General features: G+C 42.3%; 2 protein-coding genes across 4 annotated transcripts in view; both read right to left on the bottom strand.

The window, feature by feature from the left end:
• Positions 1 to 20,320, bottom strand: part of apool (apolipoprotein O like) — a 37,284-nt gene extending 16,964 nt beyond the window's left edge. Inside the window, exons 1-9 of one of the 2 annotated variants that reach the window (XR_016483693.1) lie at positions 20,075 to 20,320; positions 11,568 to 11,672; positions 11,202 to 11,321; positions 10,824 to 10,878; positions 10,638 to 10,736; positions 10,232 to 10,323; positions 8,395 to 8,502; positions 4,329 to 4,986; positions 3,944 to 4,051 (exon numbers count right to left, since the gene is read on the bottom strand). Coding sequence is in view for 1 of the 2 variants with exons in the window: in XM_021618353.3 (XP_021474028.3) it covers positions 3,963 to 4,051; positions 4,329 to 4,986; positions 8,395 to 8,502; positions 10,232 to 10,323; positions 10,638 to 10,736; positions 10,824 to 10,878; positions 11,202 to 11,321; positions 11,568 to 11,672; positions 20,075 to 20,086 (1,338 nt within the window). In the remaining variant the exon portion in view is untranslated. Of the gene's footprint in view, positions 1 to 1,518; positions 4,052 to 4,328; positions 4,987 to 8,394; positions 8,503 to 10,231; positions 10,324 to 10,637; positions 10,737 to 10,823; positions 10,879 to 11,201; positions 11,322 to 11,567; positions 11,673 to 20,074 lie in introns of those variants that run through there. The other variant, XM_021618353.3, reaches the window with a different exon arrangement.
• Positions 20,321 to 20,411: 91 nt separating this feature from the next.
• Positions 20,412 to 23,289, bottom strand: part of LOC110533820 (connector enhancer of kinase suppressor of ras 2) — a 55,495-nt gene continuing 52,617 nt past the window's right edge. For both annotated transcript variants that reach the window (XM_021618352.3, XM_036990212.2), the window contains 2 exons: positions 22,971 to 23,182; positions 20,412 to 22,760 (listed from right to left, as the gene is read on the bottom strand). In XM_021618352.3, the coding sequence (XP_021474027.2) occupies positions 22,539 to 22,760; positions 22,971 to 23,182 (434 nt within the window). In that variant the 3' untranslated portion in view covers positions 20,412 to 22,538. The remainder of the gene's footprint in view (positions 22,761 to 22,970; positions 23,183 to 23,289) is intronic.

Here is a 23,289-nt window from a genome sequence, read left to right as displayed (position 1 = left end):
ACAGTCAAAGACCCATGTGGATGTGAGTTTCTCCAATATGGGGTGAGGAGGAAAATGCCCCTGAGAATGTGCCTGTATCCGGGAGAAAAAAAAGGGAACATGACTGTGGGACCAGAAAAGGCACAGGATGCAAATATGGGGGAGCAAGAGCCTGGGGAGCGATAAAACTGTGACATGATGTCAAAGGGGAGACAAATGCTTTTGCTCCATGTACTGTGAACCCAGTGGTGGCTCAGAAAGAGGAGGAATGTCCTGTTACTATGGAAATGACACCGACTCATCTGAAGCTATGTATAGATAAATGTCAGAAAGAATTAGGATAGAGGTAACTTCATGCGTTCTCACATGTTAATGTCCATTGGGAGCATCTGGCAATGACTAAGGCCTAAGAGTCTTTAGATATACCTGCTGTCCTCAAACTATTCTCAGTTGGCAGCTATTCACATGTTTTCATGTAATGTCAGACTAAGTAATTATAGAAAATAGACCTTTAAATACTTTATAATGTATCATTGTTTGTAACAGCTACCACTAGTCATCACAATCTTCCCATTGTATTTTTTAAAAATCTTGTAAAAGAGTTAAGGGGCACAAGTAAATTCCTGTAGAATCTTCACGTGTGAACTGTGAGCCTCACGGCTATCCAAGAGAAACAGATGTCTCCCCTGTGAGTATAGACCCAGTTGGATGGAAGTACTTGGGAATGTTTAAGCAATCTTGAGATTTCCATAAAAATACAAAAATCATAAATCATTGGGGGTTTTTTCCTGGCTTTACAAAACGGTGATGCATTGCAGACCAGGGAACCAATCCCCTACAGAGATCAAAACACCACTGTTTTCCTCAATATTCATAGGTACCCTCAAAGTAATTGATACATAAGCAGTTAAAGGGAACGCTAACATAAGATTCTCTCTGGCCATTCTGGCATTGGAGTATATAGCATAGTAACGTGTTGAACATGTTGCAATAATCAAAACCAGGAAAGGGGATCTCGTTTACCAGGGTCTAATATTCCAGTTCCTAGTGCCTCAGACTGGCCAGGGTCAGACCAGGGTCACATTCCATAAGCAACCTTCATGCTGTGTTTATGGATGGTGTATCTGGGAGGGTATCAGCTTCAGAAACCAATTAGATGGAGGCTCGCCTGGAATACGCCATGGAGCCAACGATAATGAAACACAGGCTATGAAGGCACACTCACTGCAGTCTATCAAGTCCCAATGACCAGACAAATTAGTATTCAGTAGGCCTACTACTGCGTAAATGTTTTGATATGAAAGAAAATCAAATGTCTCTCCTTTCCATAGCCCTATTTTTCTTCATTTTAAACCACTTCCTCTAAACATGGACATGGTTCATAAAAATGCTGGTTTTGCCTGAATGGCAAACACTGTCGCCCTCTAGTGTTTCATACCAAATACTCTTAAATCATCCACACGTCTTTGCATGACTATCACAACACTTTTCCATTTGCACGGTTTCACTGCTCGGATTAAAATGTGAGGAGAGTGGAGATCGAGAAAAATGCCTTTATTCTATATTTGGCTATTCTAATGCACAAAATAAAACTTTGTCATGGTGAAGATTGATATCCAACAGCTGAATTCAGGGAAGTGTTAAAACATGTTAAATTGTAAAATATGTTCTCCTATCTGTAAAATACCCAAAAAATATGAAATTACATTGATAGCTCTATTAAAAAAAAAAAACCAAAAAAAAAGTATTTTCAAACTGACATCAAGTACTAGGACATCATTCAAATGATTCCAACACACATACACTCCATGACCAAAAGTATGCGGACACCTGCTTGTCGAACATCTCATTCCAAAATCATTCATATGGAGTTGGTCCCCTTTGCAGCCAAAACAGCCTAAACTCTTCTGGGAAGGCTTTCCACTAGATGTTGGAAAATTGATGCAGGGACTTGCTTCCATTCAGCCACAAGATGTTGGGCAATTAGGCCTGGCTCACAGTCTGCATTCTAATTCATCCCAAAGGTGTTCGACATGGTTGAAGTCAGGGCTCTGTGCAGGCCAGTCAAGTTCTTCCACACCTATCTCAACAAACTATTTCTGTATGGATCTCGCTTTGTGCACGGGGGAATTGTCATGCTGAAACAGGAAAGGGCCTTCCCCAAACTGTTGCCACAAATTTGGAGGCACAGAATTGTCTAGAATGTCATTGCATGTTGGAGCATTAAGATATTTCACTGGAACTAAGGGGCCTAACCATAAAAAAACAGCCCTAGACCATTATTCCTCCTCCAAACTTTACAGTTGGCAATATGCATCGGGGCAGGTAGTGTTCTCCTGGCATTTCGCCAAATCCAAATTTGTCCGTGGAACTGCCAGATGGTGAAGTGTGATTAATCACTCCTGAGAACGTCAAATCTCTGCCATGCTAGAGCTGCCCCGGTCAACTGTAAGTGCTGTTATTGTGAAGTGGAAATGTCTAGGAGCAACAACATTTGCATAGACTGACCTGACTAATAGGAGAAGGTAAATTCGCAAGACAGAAAAAACGACAGCGTAGCAGTGACCTAAGTAAATAACAAGTCCCTAGTAAAAAAAAAAAAGATGCCTATTATGAATTCTTATTGTATAAATGGTCCAGTATGGTTAGTAACGGAATTTGTTTGAGTAACTTCTTTCACAGTATAACAGTGTTAACGAGCTCCACAAATAAATCTACATTCTGTGACCAGTTTATTAGGTACACCATCCAGTTCCCGAAAATGGTCCGCTCTTACAGACAAGACTGAGTCATGTGGCCATGGCACGCTATATAAAACAGGCAGTGAAGCGCTCAGTTACTGTTCGATTGAACGTTAGAATGGGCAAAACGAGTGACCTAAGCGACTTTGAGCATAGTATGATTCCAATATTTCAGAAACAGCCGATCTCCTGGGCTTTTCACAAATTACAGTGTCTAAGGTTTACCGAGAATGTTGCAACAAACAAAAAACATCACCCACATCAGTCCTGTGGGTGAAAACAGCCCGTTGATGAGAGGTCGAAGGAGAATGGCATGAATCGTGCAAGCTACCAGGCGGGCCACAAACAGGCAAATAACGACAACGTACAACAGTGGTGTGCAGAACTGCATCTCGGAACGCACAACTCGTCAGTCCTGGTCACAGATGGGCTATTGCAGCAGACGACCACACCGGGTTCTACCCATCTCAGCTAATAAGAAGCGGCTCCAGTGAGCACGCGATCACCAACACTGGACAATTGAAGAGCGGAAAAACATTGCCTGGTCCTGCGAATCCCGGTTCCTGTCACGTCAAGCTGATGGCTGAGTCAGGATTTGGCGCAAACAGCATGAGTCTATGGCTCCAACCTGCCTGGTGTCGGCGGTGGTGTAATGGAGTGGGGAATGTTTTCCTGGCACACGTTAGGTCCCTTGATACCAACTGAGCAACGTGTCCACACCCCGAACAATTCAGGCTGTTCTGGAGACAAAGGGTGGTCCGACCCAGTACTAGAGTGTACCTAATGAACTGACCACTGAGTAAGTATTGGTAAGTAAAACCTTGTGTAGTGGCTCTGGAAGTAGGGTGTAAAGATGTCCGTTTGTGCCTGTGGATGCAGATGATGACCTGCACCCTGTTCTCTGTGGGTGTCTACATGCAAACTGCAGGCCATGCAAAGAAACAGATGACACCAGAGGTCAAAATTCCAACACACTATGGCTGCAACCTGATTCTCAATCCTCCTCCCTGATATGGATTCAAATTGTTAAATCCATGACCGGTAGTGTGCAATTGCACACTTGGGGAGAAGGGTGGATAATCGGGACACAGCCTGTATAGGACTAACTGTTCCCTATCACTGAGGTAAAGAGAGAAATAGGCACCTGAAAAAGTGTTGCTTTATTATTTTTAAATTTCTGGAGATTACCCTTAACCTTCCCCTCCCTCCCACATATCCCCCACCTTCTCTTCCTGTCATTCTTCATCCACGCGTGCTGTACAGGTCCGCATCCTCAGGGCTGGCCTGGCCAAGGTCAATTAACTTAGGGTCTGGTGCAAATTTGGGTTTCCCTGGAAATACAAAAAATATTTTTTTATAGTGGACATCAATATCTGATAAAGAAGATAAGCCCACTATTTAGATGAAGATATCTTCTGAGAGGCAGCTGGTAAGAGGAGCTGTAGGAGGACGAGCTCATTGTAATGGCTGTAATGGAATAAATGGAACGATATCATGCATACAGAAACCATGTTGGACTCTGTTCCATTCAATCCATTACAATGAGCCCGTTCTCCTATAGCTCCTCCCACCAGCCTCTACTGTTTCACATTGATTTGCGTGACTCACCAGCAGTTTTTGTTACAATCCCAGATGGCTCCTCTGTTGTAGCTGGAGGAGTAGCCTCGTCAACTGTCTGTCTCTTCAGTGCAGTCTCTTCAGCTACAGGAGGTGGGTCAGCAACCCCCTCTATAGGTGCAGGGGCAGCCTCAACAGGTGCAGGGGGTGAAGGAGCAGCTTCCTCCTCAACAGGTGCCGGGGGTGAAGGAGCAGCTTCCTCAACAGATGCAAGGGGTGGAAGCTCTGTCTCTTCAGCAGGAGGTGGGAGAGGAATAACTTCCGCTGCTGGGGGAGGTGCAGGGACAGCCTCAACAGGGGCAGGTGGAGGAATCTCTTCAGCAGGTGAAGCAGCAGCTTCCTCAACAGGAGGTGCAGGGGCAGGCACAAGGGCCGTCTGAACAGCCTCTTGCTCCACCACTGTGACTGCCTCAGGTTCAGCTGCAGCAGGCTCAGTGTCAATAGAACCATCTGCAGGGGCCACCTCTGTGGTGGACTGAGGGGCAGGTTCAACCACAGATGGAGCACCCTCTACGGGGCCTGAGGCAGAACTAGGTTCAGTGGGGGAAGCCTTGTCAACAGCAGGCGTGGCTAGTTCAGATGATTCAGCTTCAGGGAGGGGCTTTGCCTCTGACACTTCTGGCTCAGGGATGGTAGCTTGCGGGGCTTGCTGCTTGTAAACAGGAAAACGTTGGTCAAGTTCTGTTTAATCCATAAAAAAATGCTGTTCAAACTCAAGTTTTCAACTCCTGAGAGAGCTTTAAACAGTTTGTTAGATCTATAAATCATTGACCTACAGTGGGGAGAACAAGTATTTGATAACCTGCAAAATCGGCAGTGTTTCCTACTTACAAAGAATGTAGAGGTCTGTAATTTTTATCATAGGTACACTTCAACTGTGAGAGATGGAATCTAAAACAAAAATCCAGAAAATCACATTGAATGATTAATTTGCATCTTATTGCATGACATAAGTATTTGATCACCTACCAACCAGTAAGAATTCCAGCTCTCACAGACCTGTTAGTTTTTCTTTAAGAAGCTCCACTCATTACCTGTATTAACTGCACCTGTTTGAACTCGTTACCTGTATAAAATACACCTGTCCACACACTCAATTAAACAGACTCCAACCTCTCCACAATGGCCAAGACCAGAGCGCTGTGTAAGGACATCAGGGATAAAATTGTAGACCTGCACAAGGCTGGGATGGGCTACAGGACAATAGGCAAGCAGCTTGGTGAGAAGGCAACAACTGTTGGCGCAATTATTAGAAAAAGTTCAAGATGACGGTCAATTGACCCTCGGTCTGGGGCTCCATGCAAGATCTTACCTCGTGGGGTATCAATGATCATGAGGAAAGTGAGGGATCAGCCCAGAACTACACGGCAGGACCTGGTCAATGACCTGAAGAGAGCTGGGACCCCAGTCTCAAAGAAAACCATTAGTAACACACTACGCCGTCATGAATTAAAATCCTGCAGCGCACGCAAGGTCCCCCTGCTCAAGCCAGCGCATGTCCAGGCCTGTCTGGATGATCCAGAGGAGGAATGGGGGAAGGTCATGTGGTCTGATGAGACAAAAATAGAGCTTTTTTGTCTAAACTCCACTCGCCGTGTTTGGAGGAAGAAGAAAGATGAGTACAACCCCAAGAACACCATCCCAACCGTGAAGCATGGAAGTGGAAACATTCTTTGGGGATGCTTTTCTGCAAAGGGGACAGGACTACTGCACCGTATTGAGGGGAGGATGGATGGGGCCATGTATTGCGAGATCTTGGCCAACAACCTCCTTTCCTCAGTAAGAGCATTGAAGATTGGTCGTGGCTAGGTCTTCCAGCATGACAACGACCTGAAACACACAGCCAGGGCAACTAAGGAGTGGCGCCGTAAGAAGCATCAAGGTCCTGGAGTGGCCTAGCCAGTCTCCAGACCTGAACACAATAGAACATCTTTGGAGGAAGCTGAAAGTCCGTATTGCCCAACGACAGCCCCGAAACCTGAAGGATCTGTAAAAGGTCTGTATGGAGGAGTGGGCCAAAATCCCTGCTGCAGTGTGTGCAAACCTGGTCAAGAACTACAGGAAACGTATAAGCTCTGTAATTGCAAACAAAGGTTTCTGTACCAAATATTAAGTTCTGCTTTTCTGATGTATCAAATACTTACAGTGCCTTGCGAAAGTATTCGGCCCCCTTGAACTTTGCGACCTTTTGCCACATTTCAGGCTTCAAACATAAAGATATAAAACTGTATTTTTTTTGTGAAGAATCAACAACAAGTGGGACACAATCATGAAGTGGAACAACATTTATTGGATATTTCAAACTTTTTTAACAAATCAAAAACTGAAAAATTGGGCGTGCAAAATTATTCAGCCCCTTTACTTTCAGTGCAGCAAACTCTCTCCAGAAGTTCAGTGAGGATCTCTGAATGATCCAATGTTGACCTAAATGACTAACGATGATAAATACAATCCACCTGTGTGTAATCAAGTCTCAGTAGAAATGCACCTGCACTGTGATAGTCTCAGAGGTCCGTTAAAAGCGCAGAGAGCATCATGAAGAACAAGGAACACACCAGGCAGGTCCGAGATACTGTTGTGAAGAAGTTTAAAGCCGGATTTGGATACAAAAAGATTTCCCAAGCTTTAAACATCCCAAGGAGCACTGTGCAAGCGATAATATTGAAACGGAAGGAGTATCAGACCACTGCAAATTTACCAAGACCTGGCCGTCCCTCTAAACTTTCAGCTCATACAAGGAGAAGACTGATCAGAGATGCAGTCAAGAGGCCCATGATCACTCTGGATGAACTGCAGAGATCTACAGCTGAGGTGGGAGACTCTGTCCATAGGACAACAATCAGTCATATATTGCACAAATCTGGCCTTTATGGAAGAGTGGCAAGAAGAAAGCCATTTCTTAAAGATATCCATAAAAAGTGTTGTTTAAAGTTTGCCACAAGCCACCTGGGAGACACACCAAACATGTGGAAGAAGGTGCTCTGGTCAGATGAAACCAAAATTGAACATTTTGGCAACAATGCAAAACGTTATGTTTGGCGTAAAAGCAACACAGCTCATCACTCTGAACACACCATCCCCACTGTCAAACATGGTGGTGGCAGCATCATGGTTTGGGCCTGCTTTTCTTCAGCAGGGACAGGGAAGATGGTTAAAATTGATGGGAAGATGGATGTAGCCAAATACAGGACCATTCTGGAAGAAAACCTGATGGAGTCTGCAAAAGACCTGAGACTGGGACGGAGATTTGTCTTCCAACAAGACAATGATCCAAAACATAAAGCAAAATCTACAATGGAATGGTTCAAAAATAAACATATCCAGGTGTTAGAATGGCCAAGTCAAAGTCCAGACCTGAATCCAATCGGGAATCTGTGGAAAGAACTGAAAACTGCTGTTCACAAATGCTCTCCATCCAACCTCACTGAGCTCGAGCTGTTTTGCAAGGAGGAATGGGAAAAAATGTCAGTCTCTTGATGTGCAAAACTGATAGAGACATACCCCAAGCGACTTACAGCTGTAATCGCAGCAAAAGGTGGCGCTACAAAGTATTAACTTAAGGGGGCTGAATAATTTTGCACACCCAATTTTTCAGTTTTTGATTTGTTAAAAAAGTTTGAAATATCCAATAAATGTCGTTCCACTTCATGATTGTGTCCCACTTGTTGTTGATTCTTCACAAAAAAATAGTTTTATATCTTTATGTTTGAAGCCTGAAATGTGGCAAAAGGTCGCAAAGTTCAAGGGGGCCGAATACTTTCGCAAGGCACTATGTCATGCAATAAAATGCAAATTAATTACTTAATCATACAATGTGATTTTCTGGATTTTTGTTTGAGATTACATCTCTCACAGTTGATGTGTACCTATGATAAAAATTACAGACCTCTACATGCTTTGTAAGTTGGGAAACCTGCAAAATCGGCAGTGTATCAAATACTTGTTCTCCCCACTGTAGCTAGAACGCTGGTACTCAAGTTTTCCACAGTGAAAACCATTTTAATATAAGAACAGACTAGATTAAAAAAGCATCAGTAATGTCAATAGTCTGTTGTACCTCAAGACTGACAGTTGGGGGGGTTACTTCTTTGGGCTTTGATTTAAATATGGATGCCATAGATGATGTAGTGTACTGGCTTGCTGCATACATCTTCTGCCCCGTGATCTGCAGAAGAACAGAAACACATTGTTAGGCACCTATGGCATAACACAGGGAATCCACAAGTTTCAGCTACAATTTTAGCTCATGCACATGGATGTTACAAAAATGTACATACAGTTTAAGTCAGAAGTTTACATGCACCTTAACTGAGTTTAAATGTATTTGGCGTTCATAATTCCTGACACTTAATCCTAATAAAAATTCCCTGTTTTAGGTCAGTTAGGATGACCACTTTAATTTTAAGAATGTGAAATGTCAGAATAAAAGTAGAGTGATTTATTTCAGCTTCCCAGTGGGTCAGAAGTTAACACACACTCAATTGTCTTTAAACTGTTTAACTTTGGTCAAACGTTTTGGGTAGCCTTCCACAAGCTTCCCACGATAAGTTGGGTGAATTTTGGCCCATTCCTACCTGACAGGGCTGGTGGAACTGAGTCAGGTTTGTAGGCCTCCTTGCTCACACATGCTTTTTCAGTTCTGCCCACAAAATTTATGTGGGATTGAGGTCAGGGCTTTGTGATGGCCACTCCAATATCTTGATTTTGTTGTCCTTAAGCCATTTGGAAGACCCATTTGCGACCAAGCTTTAACTTCCTGACTGATGTCTTGATGTTGCTTCAATATATCCACATAATTTTCCTCCATCATGATGCCATCTATTTTGAAGTGCACCAGTCCCTCCAGCAGCAAAGCACCCCCACAACATAATGCTGCCACCCCCGTGCTTCACGGTTTGGATGGTGTTCTTTGGCTTGCAAGCCTGCCCCTTTTCCCTCCAAACATAACAATGGTCATTATGGCCAAACAGTTCTATTTTTGTTTCATCAGACCAGAGAACATTTCTCCAAAAAGTACAATCTTCATCCCCATGTGCAGTTGCAAACCGTAGTCTGGGTTTTTTATGGCGGTTTTGGAGCAGTGGCTTCTGCCTTGATGAGCGGTGTTTATACTTGTGTACTATTGTTTGTACAGATGAACATGGTACTTTCAGGGGTTTGGAAATTGCTCCCAAGGATGAACCAGACTTGAGGTCTTGGTTGATTTCTTTTGATTTTCCCATGATGTCAAGCAAAGAGGCACTGAGTTTGAAGGTAGGCCTTGAAATACATCTACAGGTACACCTCCAATTGACTCTGTTTAAAAGGCACAGTCAACTTAGGGTAGCCTAGTGGTTAGAGTGTTGGACTAGTAACCGAAAGGTTGCAAGTTCAAATCCCAGAGCTGACAAGGTACAAATCTGTCGTTCAACCCCTGAACAGGCAGTTAACCCACTGTTCCTAGGCAGTCATTGAAAATAAGAATTTGTTCTTAACTGACTTGCCTAGTAAAATAAAAAATAAAAAGTGTATGTAAACTTCTGACCCACTGGAATTGTGATACAGTGAATTATAAGTGAAATAATCTGTCTGTAAACAATTGTTGGAAAAATTACTTGTGTCACGCACAAAGTAGATGGCCTAACCGACATGCCAAAACTATAGTTTGTTTACAAGAAAGAGTGGTTGAAAAACAAGTTTTAATGACGCCAACCTAAGTGTATGTAAGCCTCCGACTGAAACTTTACATCTGCATAAAAAAAAATGATATTGTGCAATAATACAAAAGGTCTAAACAGTCTAAAGTATCGGATCTCATTATATTTATATGATAGTGTGTAAAAAGATCTTAGTGACACTCAAAAGGAAGCTGGGGCAAAAGTGTCCCTGTACATTAATCTGTGGAATTACTATACCTTTACAACACCCACTGTCTGAGTGGGGTAGCACACGGAAGTGCCTACAGTGGCCATACCCAGAGGAACCCCCAGCCTCATCAGACGTGACCCTGCAGAGAAATAACCAGTCAGCTACTGTACATAGTGGAACATGAGACATTTGGCAACCTGCTTTTTCAGACATTTTACTGCAATGTGTACATTTCAGATCATCTATAATAATGGTAAATAATCTGGGCCGTATTCAGTGATGTGAAACGTTCTGTACATTGCATAGATATAGAATGATTAGACACAATGCCCTATTCTATCGGAGACAATCATATCAGTTTTACACAACACATTCCTTTCTGAACTATCTGTAATGTCACATTCTCCTGAACAGCGGACTTCCCGCAATATCTTTAATGCAGCAACTCATTACCTTTCCTTGCCAGGATCAGACCCGCTAACCCAGAGACTGTGATTACACCGACCCTCGGCATAAAACCAGGAGAAGGATCTCTCAGGAACTCATATGTATCTAGGTAAAATAAACATGGAAAAAAGGTTTTGCAGAGATAGCAGAACAGACCTACTCATGTGTCAACAGAACTCCCCCACTCCTCACCGTGTCCAGCAGTATAGACTGTTACAGCTCCGACCTTGACAGAGGTATAAGCATTCTGGAAAAACAATGGCCAGAAATTAGCACAAAATACAACTTGTTTGCAAAACAAACCTACTGAGATATTACATAAGTTATACCACAAAAGCAGCCATTTTGATAAAGTCCCTCACCTTCTATCGATCTCATGGCATCTGACACAAAATTAGAGTTCTCAGTGAGAGTCGATTTTTACAATAACTGAACTAAAGAGCCATTCCAAAACTTCCTGCAAGTCATTCTTAAAAACTTATATTGATGAATATTCAACATCAGCCAACACAACCAGTCAAGTCAGTCACCAGTGAAAGAGGCCATCAGAACCAGTTAATGTTTCTATACCTTAACGGCAGTAACGTATGGTTGCAGCCCCACCCGGACCACACCCAGCCCGTTCTGCAGAGCTCCAGGCTGCTCATTCATGTAGTGCGTTGCTGGAGGGTCTGGAGCATAGATGGACAACTGAGGACAGTACAATAGATCAATAGGATCAACAAAGGTGGCAATAGTCACATACATCAGGTTTCAAGTTCATTGTCACGTGCACAAGCAGAGCGAAATGCCCTTCTTGCTTGCTCTTTCCCAACAATGTAGTTATAAATATCAGTAGTAATATAAAATATGTATAAAAAAGTAAAGTACAATAAAAACACACGAGAAATAGAAATAAGTAACTGTTCTTGAGTAAATTCTAGATTCTTAGATTACCTCTCTAGGGGAGAGCAGCACAGTCTCTGTTTTGCACTGACTCATGGCATAAACTCGAAACGAGGCCAATCCCATTGCTGCTGGGATCACCGCCAGCTTCACTACCTGCAGAGAGAGACACACAAACACAGACCTTTGTCAGGATAGGCCTAAAGTGGTTTTCCAGTCTGAAATTCACATCAACAGTTATTGATGAAGCACAGTTGAATCCAGTAAAATATTGGCTTACACCCGTTTTGTGCCAGCCAGTCCTACTTTGGACCTATATTGGAAAATATTTTACTGTAAATTATGTTGAAAATGATAGGAATAAAGATAATTATTATCATGGAAATTATGATACTGCATCATCATTAGTGATTAATATATCGATATTTGAATCCAATTATCAATTTGTATTTTTTTTTGCTACTGTAGGTAGCACTTTTATTTCCCTGACTGTTTTCTTTCTCTTTCATCTCTTTGCAGCAGGCATATAGTTAGCCCATTCATAGACGTTAACTAGCGTAACATGCAGACCAGACCACTTGCGTGCATGCACGCACGTTGATTTTGTCCACCAACACCAGACGCGATCAGGACACGCAGGTTGAAACATCAAAACAAACTCTGAACCAACTATATTAATTTGGGTACAGGTCAAAAAGCATTAAACATTTATGGCAATTTAGTTAGCTAGCTTGCTGTTGCTAGTTCATTTGTCCTGAGATAAACATTGGGTTGTTATTTTACCTGAAATGCACACGGTCCTCTACAACAATTAATTCACAGATAAAAGGGTAAAAGTTTGTTTCTAGTAATCTCTCCTCCCTCAGGCTTTGTCTTCTTCAGACTTTATATGGCGATTGGCAACCAATTTTAAGGTGCATTACTACCACCAACTGGACTGGAGTGTGGACCTCAGTTCATCTTTCAATCACCCACGTGGGTATATTCTCCTAAAATCCTCCTATAACCAAGTTCTATTTTAGCGTCTGTCTATGCAGACGCTAGCGAGCAGTGTGGGTGCAACGATTGAATAACGTGTACATTTATTTTGCAATGCTCGCGCACACAACATGGGCGGTGTGGTCAGCATGTTAGCACCTATTGACAACGACATCTTCCGGGGGACTTTTATTAAGAGCCCTGAAAGTTACCAAAGCATCGCTTGTGGTATGGTTTTGTAGAAATAAGGAACGTATCCTTCATATCAATGAGAAATGATTTCCCCAAAACAATAGGTTCACTTACTACACACCTGTATAGGGTTAGTGTTCCCTATGGCCATATCTCCATGTTACAGCGCTTGTACAGAAGACAGGGAATACCACCTATGTTAATTATCTAGGCTATCTTTGTGAGCGTAACTGATCTACATCCGGCGCCGACAGAGATGGCCGCCTCGCTTCGCGTTCCTAGGAAACTATACAGTATTTTGTTTATTTCTTACATTGTTACCCCAGGAAATCTTAGGTTTTATTACATACAGTCGGGAGGAACTATTGGATATAAGAGCAACATCAACTCCCCAACATTACGACCAGGAGTATGACTTTCCCGAAACGGATCCTCTGTTTGGCCCACCACCCAGGACAATGGATCGGATCCCAGCAGGCGTCCCAAAACAACGGCGCCGCAGAAGGTGTAGACGGAGCGGTCTTCTGGTCAGGCTCCGTAGACGGGCACATCACTCCCGAGCATACTACTCGCCAATGTCCAGTCTCTTGACAACAAGGTAGACGAAATCCGAGCAAGGGTTGCCTTCCAGAGAGACATCAGAGACTAACGTTCTTTGTTTCACGGATACATGGCTCACTCGAGACACGCTATCGGAGTCGGTACAGCCACCTGGTTTCTTCACACACCGCGCCAACAGAAACAAGCATCTCTCTGGTAAGAAGAAGGGCGGGGGTGTATGCCTTGTGATTAACGAGACGTGATCATAACAACATACAGGAACTCAAGTCCTTTAATTCACCTGACTTAGAATTCCTCACAATCAAACGCCGACCGCATTATCTACTAGAGGTCGACCGATTAATCGGAAAGGCCGATTAATTAGGGTCGATTTCAAGTTTTCATAACAATTGGAAATCTGTATTTTTGGACACTGATTTTGCAGATTTTTTTTGTATATATCTTTTTTTTTACACCTTCATTTAATCTTTATTTAACTAGACAAGTCAGTTAAGAACACATTTTTATTTTCAATGATGGCCTAGCAACGGTGGGTTAACTGCCTCGTTCAAGGGCAAAACGACAGGTTTTCACCTTGTCAGCTCAGGTTATCCAATCTTGCAACCTTATAGTTAACTAGTCCAACGCAATAACGACCTGCCTCTCTCTCGTTGCACTCCACAAGGAGTGTTACGCGAATGCAGTAAGCCAAGGTAAGTTGCTAGCTAGCATTAAACTTATCTTATAAAAACCAATCAATCAATCAATCACTAGTTAACTACACACGGTTGATGATATTACTAGATATTATCTAGCGTGTCCTGCTCTGACTGAGCATACAAGCATACAAGTATCTAAGTATCTGACTGAGCGATGGTAGGCAGCAGCAGGCTCGTAAGAATTCATTCAAACTGCACTTTCGTGCATTTTGCCAGCAGCTCTTCGCTGTGCTTCAAGCATTGAGCTGTTTATGACTTCAAGCCTATCAACTCCCGAGATTAGGCTGATGTAACCGATGTGAAATGGCTAGCTAGTTAGCGTGGTGCGCGCTAATAGCGTTTCAAACGTCACTTGCTCTGAGACTTGGAGTAGTTGTTCCCCTTGCTCTGCATGGGTAACGCTGCTTTGAGGGTGGCTGTTGTCGATGTGTTTCTGGTTCGAGCCTAGGTAGGGGCGAGGAGAGGGACGGAATATTGAAGACTCATGTTAAAAGGAACCACCAGCTTTCATATGTTCTCATGTTCTGAGCAAGGAACTTAAATGTTAGCATTTTTACATGGCACATATTGCACTTTTCCTTTCTTCTCCAACACTTTGTTTTTGAATTATTTAAACCAAATTGAACATGTTTCATTATTTATTTGAGTCTAAATTGATTTTATTGATGTATTATATTAAGTTAAGGCTTTTTTGGTCCTCCAATAATCGGTATCGGCGTTGAAAAATCATTACCGGTCGACCTCTATTACCTACCAAGAGAATTCTCTTCGATCATAATCACAGTCGTGTATATTCCTCCCCAAGCAGACACATCGACGGCCCTGAACGAACTTCATTGGACTCTATGTAAACTGGAAACCACATATCCTGAGGCTGCATTTATTGTAGCTGGGGATTTTAACAAGGCTAATCTGAAAACAAGGCTCCCTAAATTGTATCCGCATATCGATTGTGCGACCCGGGCTGGCAAAACCCTGGATCATTGTTATTCTAACTTCCGCGACGCATATAAGGCCGTCCCCCACCCTCCTTCCTGAAAAGCTGACCACGACTCCATTTTGTTGCTCCCAGCCTATAGACAGAAACTAAAACAGGAAGCACCCATGTTCAGGTCTGTTCAACGCTGGCCTGACCAATCGGATTCCACGGTTCAAGATTGCTTCTATCACGTGGAACTGGGATATGATACGCATTGCGACGAACAACAACATTGATGAATATGGTGAGTGAGTTTATTAGCAAGTGCATCGGTGATCCCAGTTATTCGCAAGAAGAAGCGATGCAGGTACAGAGGACAAAGAGCCGGATGCCTAGTCAGGACCCGCAGAAGGCGAGTAGGAAAGCTGCCCTTACGTCAATATTACTCGCCAACGTGCAATCATTGGACAATAAATTAGACGAGGTACGATCACGAATATCCTACCAACGGGACATCAAAAACTGCAATATACTATGTTTCACTGAATCGTGGCTGAATGACGACATAGATATTCAGCTAGCGGGATATACACTGCACCGGCAAGATAGAACAGCACACTCCGGTAAGACGGGGGGGGGGGCGGTCTGTGCATATTTGTAAACAACAGCTGGTGCACAAAATCTAAGGAAGTCTCTAGATTTTGCTCGCCTGAAGTAGAGTATATTGTGATACATTGCAGGTCAATCTACTTGCCTAGAGAGTTCTCAGCTATACTTTGTGGCTGATAATTCCACGGGGACTCAGGTGGCAAAAAGAACCATCATTGGGACAGCGCACAGATGATTTCTGTGAGCGCTGGTGTGCCATCCTGAACAAATGCTTTATTTATTTAATGACATTAATTGTTGACCAGTTGAAGAAGGATTTTATTGAAATGGATAACACGATTAAAGACAAACGCACAGCTCTACAAACAGTTGTTCATGATGATGGCATATTCAATGAACTGATGAAAACTAACCAAGCGCTCCAGGACAAGTTGTCTACGGAAATAAAGGAAATTAAAATCAAAAAATTCAACCAAGACAAAAAAGACAAGGCCGAATGTAAAGTCTACTTCTGGAGAAACCCTGACAAAAGAGGTCCTGCTCCCCCTCTCCATGACAGATGCAGGAGGGATGCCGCTTACTTCGATCCACCCTTGTCTGATCAACGCTCTACAACCAGCGCCTCATCGGCTTCCAGTGGTAGTTTTTTATTCAATGAGAGACTGGATGGACGGAAGGGCGGAGGAGGCCGCAGGCATGCGCATCGACGAGATGCACCCGACGGAGTAAGAAGAAACGACTACCAGAGGCAGAGGAGACCGTTCACACGGTCCCAAAACCCACGGGACTGAGTGTCTTTAATTCATCAAGCAAGATATTGAGCCCTGCCCATGTCTCTTTGCTTAATAAAGGGTTATCTTTTGTGCCTACAACCCAGTGCAACGATTTTGATTTTAAGGTAGACATGATGATATTTTTGTTCTATGGAGGGGTGATGCAAAACAGCTCCAGGCATTCTATGCTTTTCTTAACTCCTGTTCTGAGCATCTGAGATTTACTATGCAATCTGACACACGTTAAATCAGTTTTCTTGATCTTCTGATCTTGTGTGAAGATAATGTTCTATACACTGATCTTTACAGGAAACCTACTGATCGTAACAGTTTGTTGAGGGCTGATAGTTGTCACCCACTTCCCTTGAAAAATAGTTTGCCCTACAGCCAATTTTGTCGAATCAAAAGAATTTGCAAAAAACAATCAGATTTCGACAGAAATATGGCTGAGACGCAAAGAAAGTTCAAGGAGAGGGGCTACAAGAATGATCAGATTAATATTGCCATTGAGAAAATTCAAAACCAAACTAGACATGACCTTTTTCAAGGTCAGTCTCGCAAAAAGACGCATTCTTGTGTTCTAACTACCCGCTATTCAAAGTGCTCTGAACAAATTAAGGGAATTGTTCAAACATTGGCACATCCTAAAATCCGATGATAACACATTACCGAGACTTTCGGACCTTCCCTTGGTCGTATTCTCGCGGGGCAGAAATCTCAGAGACCAATTAGTACACTGATTATTTGCGCCCCTGCTGGATGGAAATTACAAGTGTAATGGCTGTGCTCAATGCAATGGCACTTATAAATGTAGATCCTTCAAACACCCACAAACAGGGAAATCGATCCCAATCAAAGGTGTTATTACGTGCTCCACTAAGGCAGTTATTTATCTTATAACTTGTCCTTGTGGTAAAAATTATGTAGGTAAAACAAAGCGCAAATTAAAAGTACGTATCTCAGAGCATCGTAGCACCATAAGTGTAAAAACTTGGAGGCAGGCCACTCGATTTCGTCTCTGCGTTATATTGGCATCGAACATGTCACCCTCCCTAGGAGAGGGGGGTGACCTAGATAATTTATTGTTAAAACGAGAGGCTGCCTGGATCTGTAACTTAAAGACCCTTGCGCCCTTCGGTCTCAACGTAGACTTTGATCTGAAGCCATTCTTGTGATTATTGTGACTTTGCCATTGTAATTATTTGTAAGCTTGTGTAGTCAAATTCATCTATGCTATCCATTTGTTGTTTGTATGCTGTTCTTTGTATGACATTTTAATATTTGATAATTAACCAATGATATTAGGCCACTCTTGGCCATGATTACAGACACCTGTGTCTTTTGACACTACATAAACGAGCCATCCCGCAGTGTTTGTGATTATACCCTGATGAAGACAGCTTGGCTGTCGAAACGTTGGTAATTATATTTTTGCATTTGAGCTCCTAGAGTGTGCGGCTCTCTTATTTTCAAGTGGCTGATAATTTACCACCACAAACAGATGCTGGCACTAGGACCGCACTCAGTCAGCTGTATAAGGAAATAAGCAAACAGGAAACGATTCACCCAAATGCGGCGCTCCTAGTGGCCGGAGATTTTAATGCAGGGAAACTTAAATCAGTTCTACCAAATCTCTATCAACATATAAAATGTGCAACCAGAGGGGAAAAAAATTCTAGATCACCTGTACTCCACACACAGAGACGTGTACAAAGCTCTCCCTCGCCCTCCATTTGGTAAATCCGACCACAACTCTATCCTTTCGATTCCTGCTTACAAGCTAAAATTAAAGCAGGAAGCACCAGTGACTCGGTCTATAAAAAAGTGGTCAGATGAAGCAGAAGCTAAACTACAGGACTGTTTTGCTATCACAGACTGGAACATGTTCCGGGATTCTTCCGATGACATTGAGGAATACACCACATCAGTCACTGGCTTTATCAATAAGTGCATTGAGGACGTCGTACCCACAGTGACTGTACATACATAACCCAACAAGAAGCTATGGATTACAGGCAACATTCGCACTGAGCTAAAGGGTAGAGCTGCCGCTTTTAAGGTGCGGGACTCTAACCCAGAAGCTTACAAGAAATCCCGCTATGCCCTGCGACGAACCATCAAACAGGCAAAGCGTCAATACAGGGCTAAGATTAAATGATACTACACCGGCTCCAACGCTCGTCGGATGTGGCAAGAATTGCAAACTATTACAGACTACAAAGGGAAGCACAGCCGCGAGCTGCCCAGTGACACGAGCCTACCAGACAAGCTAAAATCACTTCTATGCTCGCTTCGAGGCAAGCAACACTGAGGCATGCCTGAGAGCATCAGCTGTTCCAGACGACTGTGTGATCACGCTCTCCGTAGCCGACGTGAGTAAAACAGGTCAACATACACAAGGCTGCGGGGCAAGACGGATTACCAGGACGTGTGCTCCGGGCATGTGCTGACCAACTGGCAGGTGTCTTCACTGACATTTTCAACATGTTCCTGATTGAGTCTGTAATACCAACATGTTTCAAGCAGACCACCATAGTCCCTGTGCCCAAGAACACAAAGGCAACCTGCCTAAATGACTACAGACCCGTAGCACTCACGTCCGTAGCCATGAAGTGCTTTGAAAGGCTGGTAATGGCTCACATCAATACCATTATCCCAGAAACCCTAGACCCACTCCAATTTGCATACCGCCCAAAAAGATCCACAGATGATGCAATCTCTATTGCACCTCACACTGCCCTTTCCCACCTGGACAAAAGGAACACCTATGTGAGAATGCTATTCATTGACTACAGCTCAGCGTTCAACATCATAGTACCGCCAAAGCTCATCACTAAGCTACGGAACCTGGGACTAAACACCTCCTCCCTCTTCAACTGGATCCTAGACTTCCTGATGGGACGCCCCCAGGTGGTGAGGGTAGGTAGCAATACATCTGCCACGCTGATTCTCAACACTGGAGCTCCACAAGGGTGCGTTCACCCATGACTGCGTGGCCCTGCATGTAAGTATATTTTTTATTTGAAAGATTAATTCTCACTGATATAAGGGCTATATGTTTCAAATTATGATTATTGATGTTTCTAACAACCATTGAAAACCCTACAGAGAAGTTATATAGTGAGCAATATATTTGGAACATCAAATCAATTAAAATCTCAGTATGGAATCGAAATAGGTCTATAGCTAGAATCTTAACACATATCGGCACCCAAGTATCGTGATAATATCATGAAGTCTCTGGCAAGTCCCAGCCCTAATTGGCATGAATAGTATTAGTTACCAGAACAGTATTTTCTTCTTAAATCATGATTGCATTTTTTTTTTTGTTTTACCAAGAATGCAATATTAATTTGATCCTCATCAGAGAGATAAGACATTGACCTTGTTGAGCAGGATCTTCTAGAGTGAAATAATGAACGTTAAATGGATACAATTAAGCTAGCTAACAAGTTTAGGAGAGATTTCGAAGGTCACCTTAATCTTCTTTAATCATATTTAAAGAGTAGGCTACCTACAACGTTAATCCTGAAATACAGAGAAACACTGGGCTACATGACTATACAATTGTATATCTACTTTAAACTCCACATTCATAGATAGATATAACATGGACATAGTCCTACCACAATAATTTTCGTTTGTACAACATGTTCTAAAAGGGGCGTGTAGCAAACTGCATGTTATATTGACGCCATTCTGGTCAATTTATACACATAGCTAAATACACACATGTAAATTATTCGACCTTTTTAAAAGACCTTAGAGTCCCAGCTCAAACTCGAGGTAAACATGTTTTAGGATAGGTTTGCATGGTAGAAAACGTACCGTGGCAGCCATGATGGTAACTCCCCTCAGAGTCTTACCGGTGCCGATAAGGAACCAACTTTATCATAGGAAAACGCGTTAAATCCTGTTTGACTGTTTCTGCCGCTAAATTGATTTTACTGCTCAGTGTATATGACCTCGAAAGTAACAATGCTATACAAAAAGCAACGTTAATAATCAGTTCTCTTTATTTAAAGAGTAGTGTTTTCATTCCTTGTCCTATCCTCGAAAAAGCCTGCACATGTGGGTCCCTGAAGGGCTGAATAACTGCTTCAGTTCAGAGTAGCCTAATTTTGTAACGTTTTATTATCGAAATAAATACACAGAAATGCATTAATTTGTGCGGTAATTCAGTTTATTGGTTTTACAACTTAGATTTTTACAACCTTGTACTATATATATTTCTGAGAAACAAAAGCTACTTTTGATTCATAGGAAGAATAAATGTATTTCTCTTTCTCAAGAACAATGTTTTTATAAGTTAATGTACAGATAAACAGATAATAATATACTTCCAAAAAAGAGCAATATGTTCCTTTTTTAATGTCGCAGTGCAACTTACATCTTAGCTACACACCTGCGCAGTTGTACTATGAGGTGCACACCTCCAAAATAACACAGTGGAACCCTGGACAGATTGAACATATTTCATGTACAATGTTTTAAAACATTGTGAGAACAATTACATTCTGGTTAAATGAAATACATTCTACAATACATGTACTGCTCTTCATAAAATTTGAGAATTTAGAGCAACAACTGCGGACATTTTAGAAGTGTTAGTAGTATGTCTATTATGACATGTAGCCGGGCCAGTGTAGTTATACTGTATAACAAATGTACTGACACCTAAAAAGCATTTTAAGTACCAGGACACAACACTGGATGATAATTGCAGGTGAATTGAAGCAATGTCAATATCCTGCCAGGAATAGGGTATAAGTATTAAGCGGCGCAAAGAAAAACATTATCATTGAAATTTGATAGAAGTAAAATAGAAACAAGGAAAAGAAGGTCAAGTAAATAGGCCTAGAAAAGAAACAACCAAGTGTGTCAAACATTAAAAATGTGTTATGAGTTGTTGATCATGTATTTTGCGCAGATAGAATGCAGTCACATTGAAGTACTACAGTACTACTTCTCAACCTGTAGAAATAAACAACTTAAGCAGATACATATACGTTGACAATTTCCGGGATCCTTTTTCAAATAAACCAGTACATTCACATATAAAATCAACAGAGACACAGAAAGGGAACAGAATACATGAGCAGAACTCAGGACCTGAATCAATCCTGAAGATCAGGAGGTAATTTCTGTAACAGCTGGAGTGAAGCAAAAACAGTCATTCAGGAGACTCAATGCTTTTTGTATTTTATATCATTTTTCTAAGAAAAATATAAGTAAAAAGATTCTGTGGTCACAGAATCTAAAGATTGCATTCACAAGTATATAGTTCACAGTTTTAAATAGAGGGTGCTGCTATGCAAACAATATAATATTTTTATTTAACACATTTCTCAACCCCAATGGCCACATGTACATGTTTACTACCATGCAGATGTTTGATTTAAAAAATCAATTTCACCAACAAATTCTATAATGATGGCCAAAATCATAATAGCTACAAAGATATATCAATAAATGTAAAAGTTTCATTCCAGTGATCTGTGTTTGGCTAAACTACTTTGTTTAAATTTCAAACAAAATCTACATAATTATACATACATGTCAAACATGCAACATCCGTACATACAACAGAAATGCATTATAAAACCCTACTGAGCCTCATACACTAAAAGGCCAAATACCTCCATCTCTCTCTCTCTCTCCCTCACACACCCATCTTCTCTCCACACTTATACATACAGTACATACTTTTAAACAGATTGGGTCTTTCTTTCCGTGGGTTTCAGGGTCACACAGTACCATGGTGCCCCAGTAGGGGGTGCATTGTTGTAATCAGAATGATGCCTATTAGCCAGCCTACATAGCTCTCTCTTAAAGCAGCATTAAAGGGGAAATAAAAAGGAAATAAAAACTAAACTCCCTTCCTCTTAAGCAAGCAATGAAATACGAAAAAATACAATAGAAGAAAAAAAATGCATTTGCATCAGCCAAAAACAGTTACAACTTTTTGTTGTTTAGTTCTCTTTCAATCTATCATTTGTTGCATTTTCTGTTTTAAAGATAATGAATGATAGTTTCTCTTCAGGCATGCAGAATGGCACCCCGTGGGGGCCTTATTTTATCCAATATACAGTATATACACCAACAGTTACTCTTATGTTTGACCTCAGTGCAGTATGTACACATATTACAGTGATTGGTTTGTCAGTTAGTTTGTCAGTTAGTGAAGGGAATGGTGATGGTAGACCCTGGCTGCATAAACGATTGCGGGGGAAGAGATAATGGCATGATTCCACAGTGTCTCCTTGTTACTCTGTCTCTGAGTACTCGTGTCTCAAACGTGAGTTTCGATGAAGGAGTGGGTGTGCATCATCAGTGGTGGGGACAGGGGTGAGAGGTCGGATCCCTCGGGGTGGGGCTCTGTCGGGACGGAGCTGAACTCACAGATGTCCACAAACAGCTCATGGTGCTGCTGCTTCCACTGTTGGAACTTCTGGGAGTTTAGACCGGAGTCGTCCAGCACTTGGCTGATAATGGCCAGATCACCCTCTTTGGCCTGTGGGAAAACATCAGTTAGTGTTTGGCTTACATACTACCCCAATGACCCCACTCATATGCCACCTCACTCTCATCACCATAGACAGCCACCTACTGGACCTGTACCACCCTCTGTACCTCCATAAGACTCCACCCTGCCCTATGACTCATACCTGCCCTATGACTGGGCCACAGCCTGCCCTGTGGCTGTGTCCCGCCCTCTCCGTACCTTGAGTGTGCTGCGCAGGGCACGAATGCGGTGCAGCTTGTCATTGATGACAGGGTCGTTGCAGCGCTTGACAAAGGAGCGTCTGAAATCCTGTTTAGTGGAGGGCCTCTGTTCCCCCAGGGCAGACAGGCTGGCCCGCTCTATGGAGCGATACAGCTCCTGGAAGCCATCCACTCCCTCATGATCATGACCTCGCTCTTTAGACTGAGAATCTGAGGGGAGAAAGTAGGACAGGATTTCAAAGCTCTGTGCTAAACCTAATTCAACCATTTTAACTTGGATAAAAGCTTTACAATGTACCTTGTCATCAAATAAATAT

The sequence above is a fragment of the Oncorhynchus mykiss genome, chromosome 10 (assembly GCF_057628025.1).
Source record: "Oncorhynchus mykiss isolate SJ-2025 chromosome 10, ASM5762802v1, whole genome shotgun sequence".
Taxonomy (NCBI): domain Eukaryota; kingdom Metazoa; phylum Chordata; class Actinopteri; order Salmoniformes; family Salmonidae; genus Oncorhynchus; species Oncorhynchus mykiss.
Note: the sequence above shows the minus strand (reverse complement) of the source record. Positions and strands in the feature narration are given on the sequence as shown.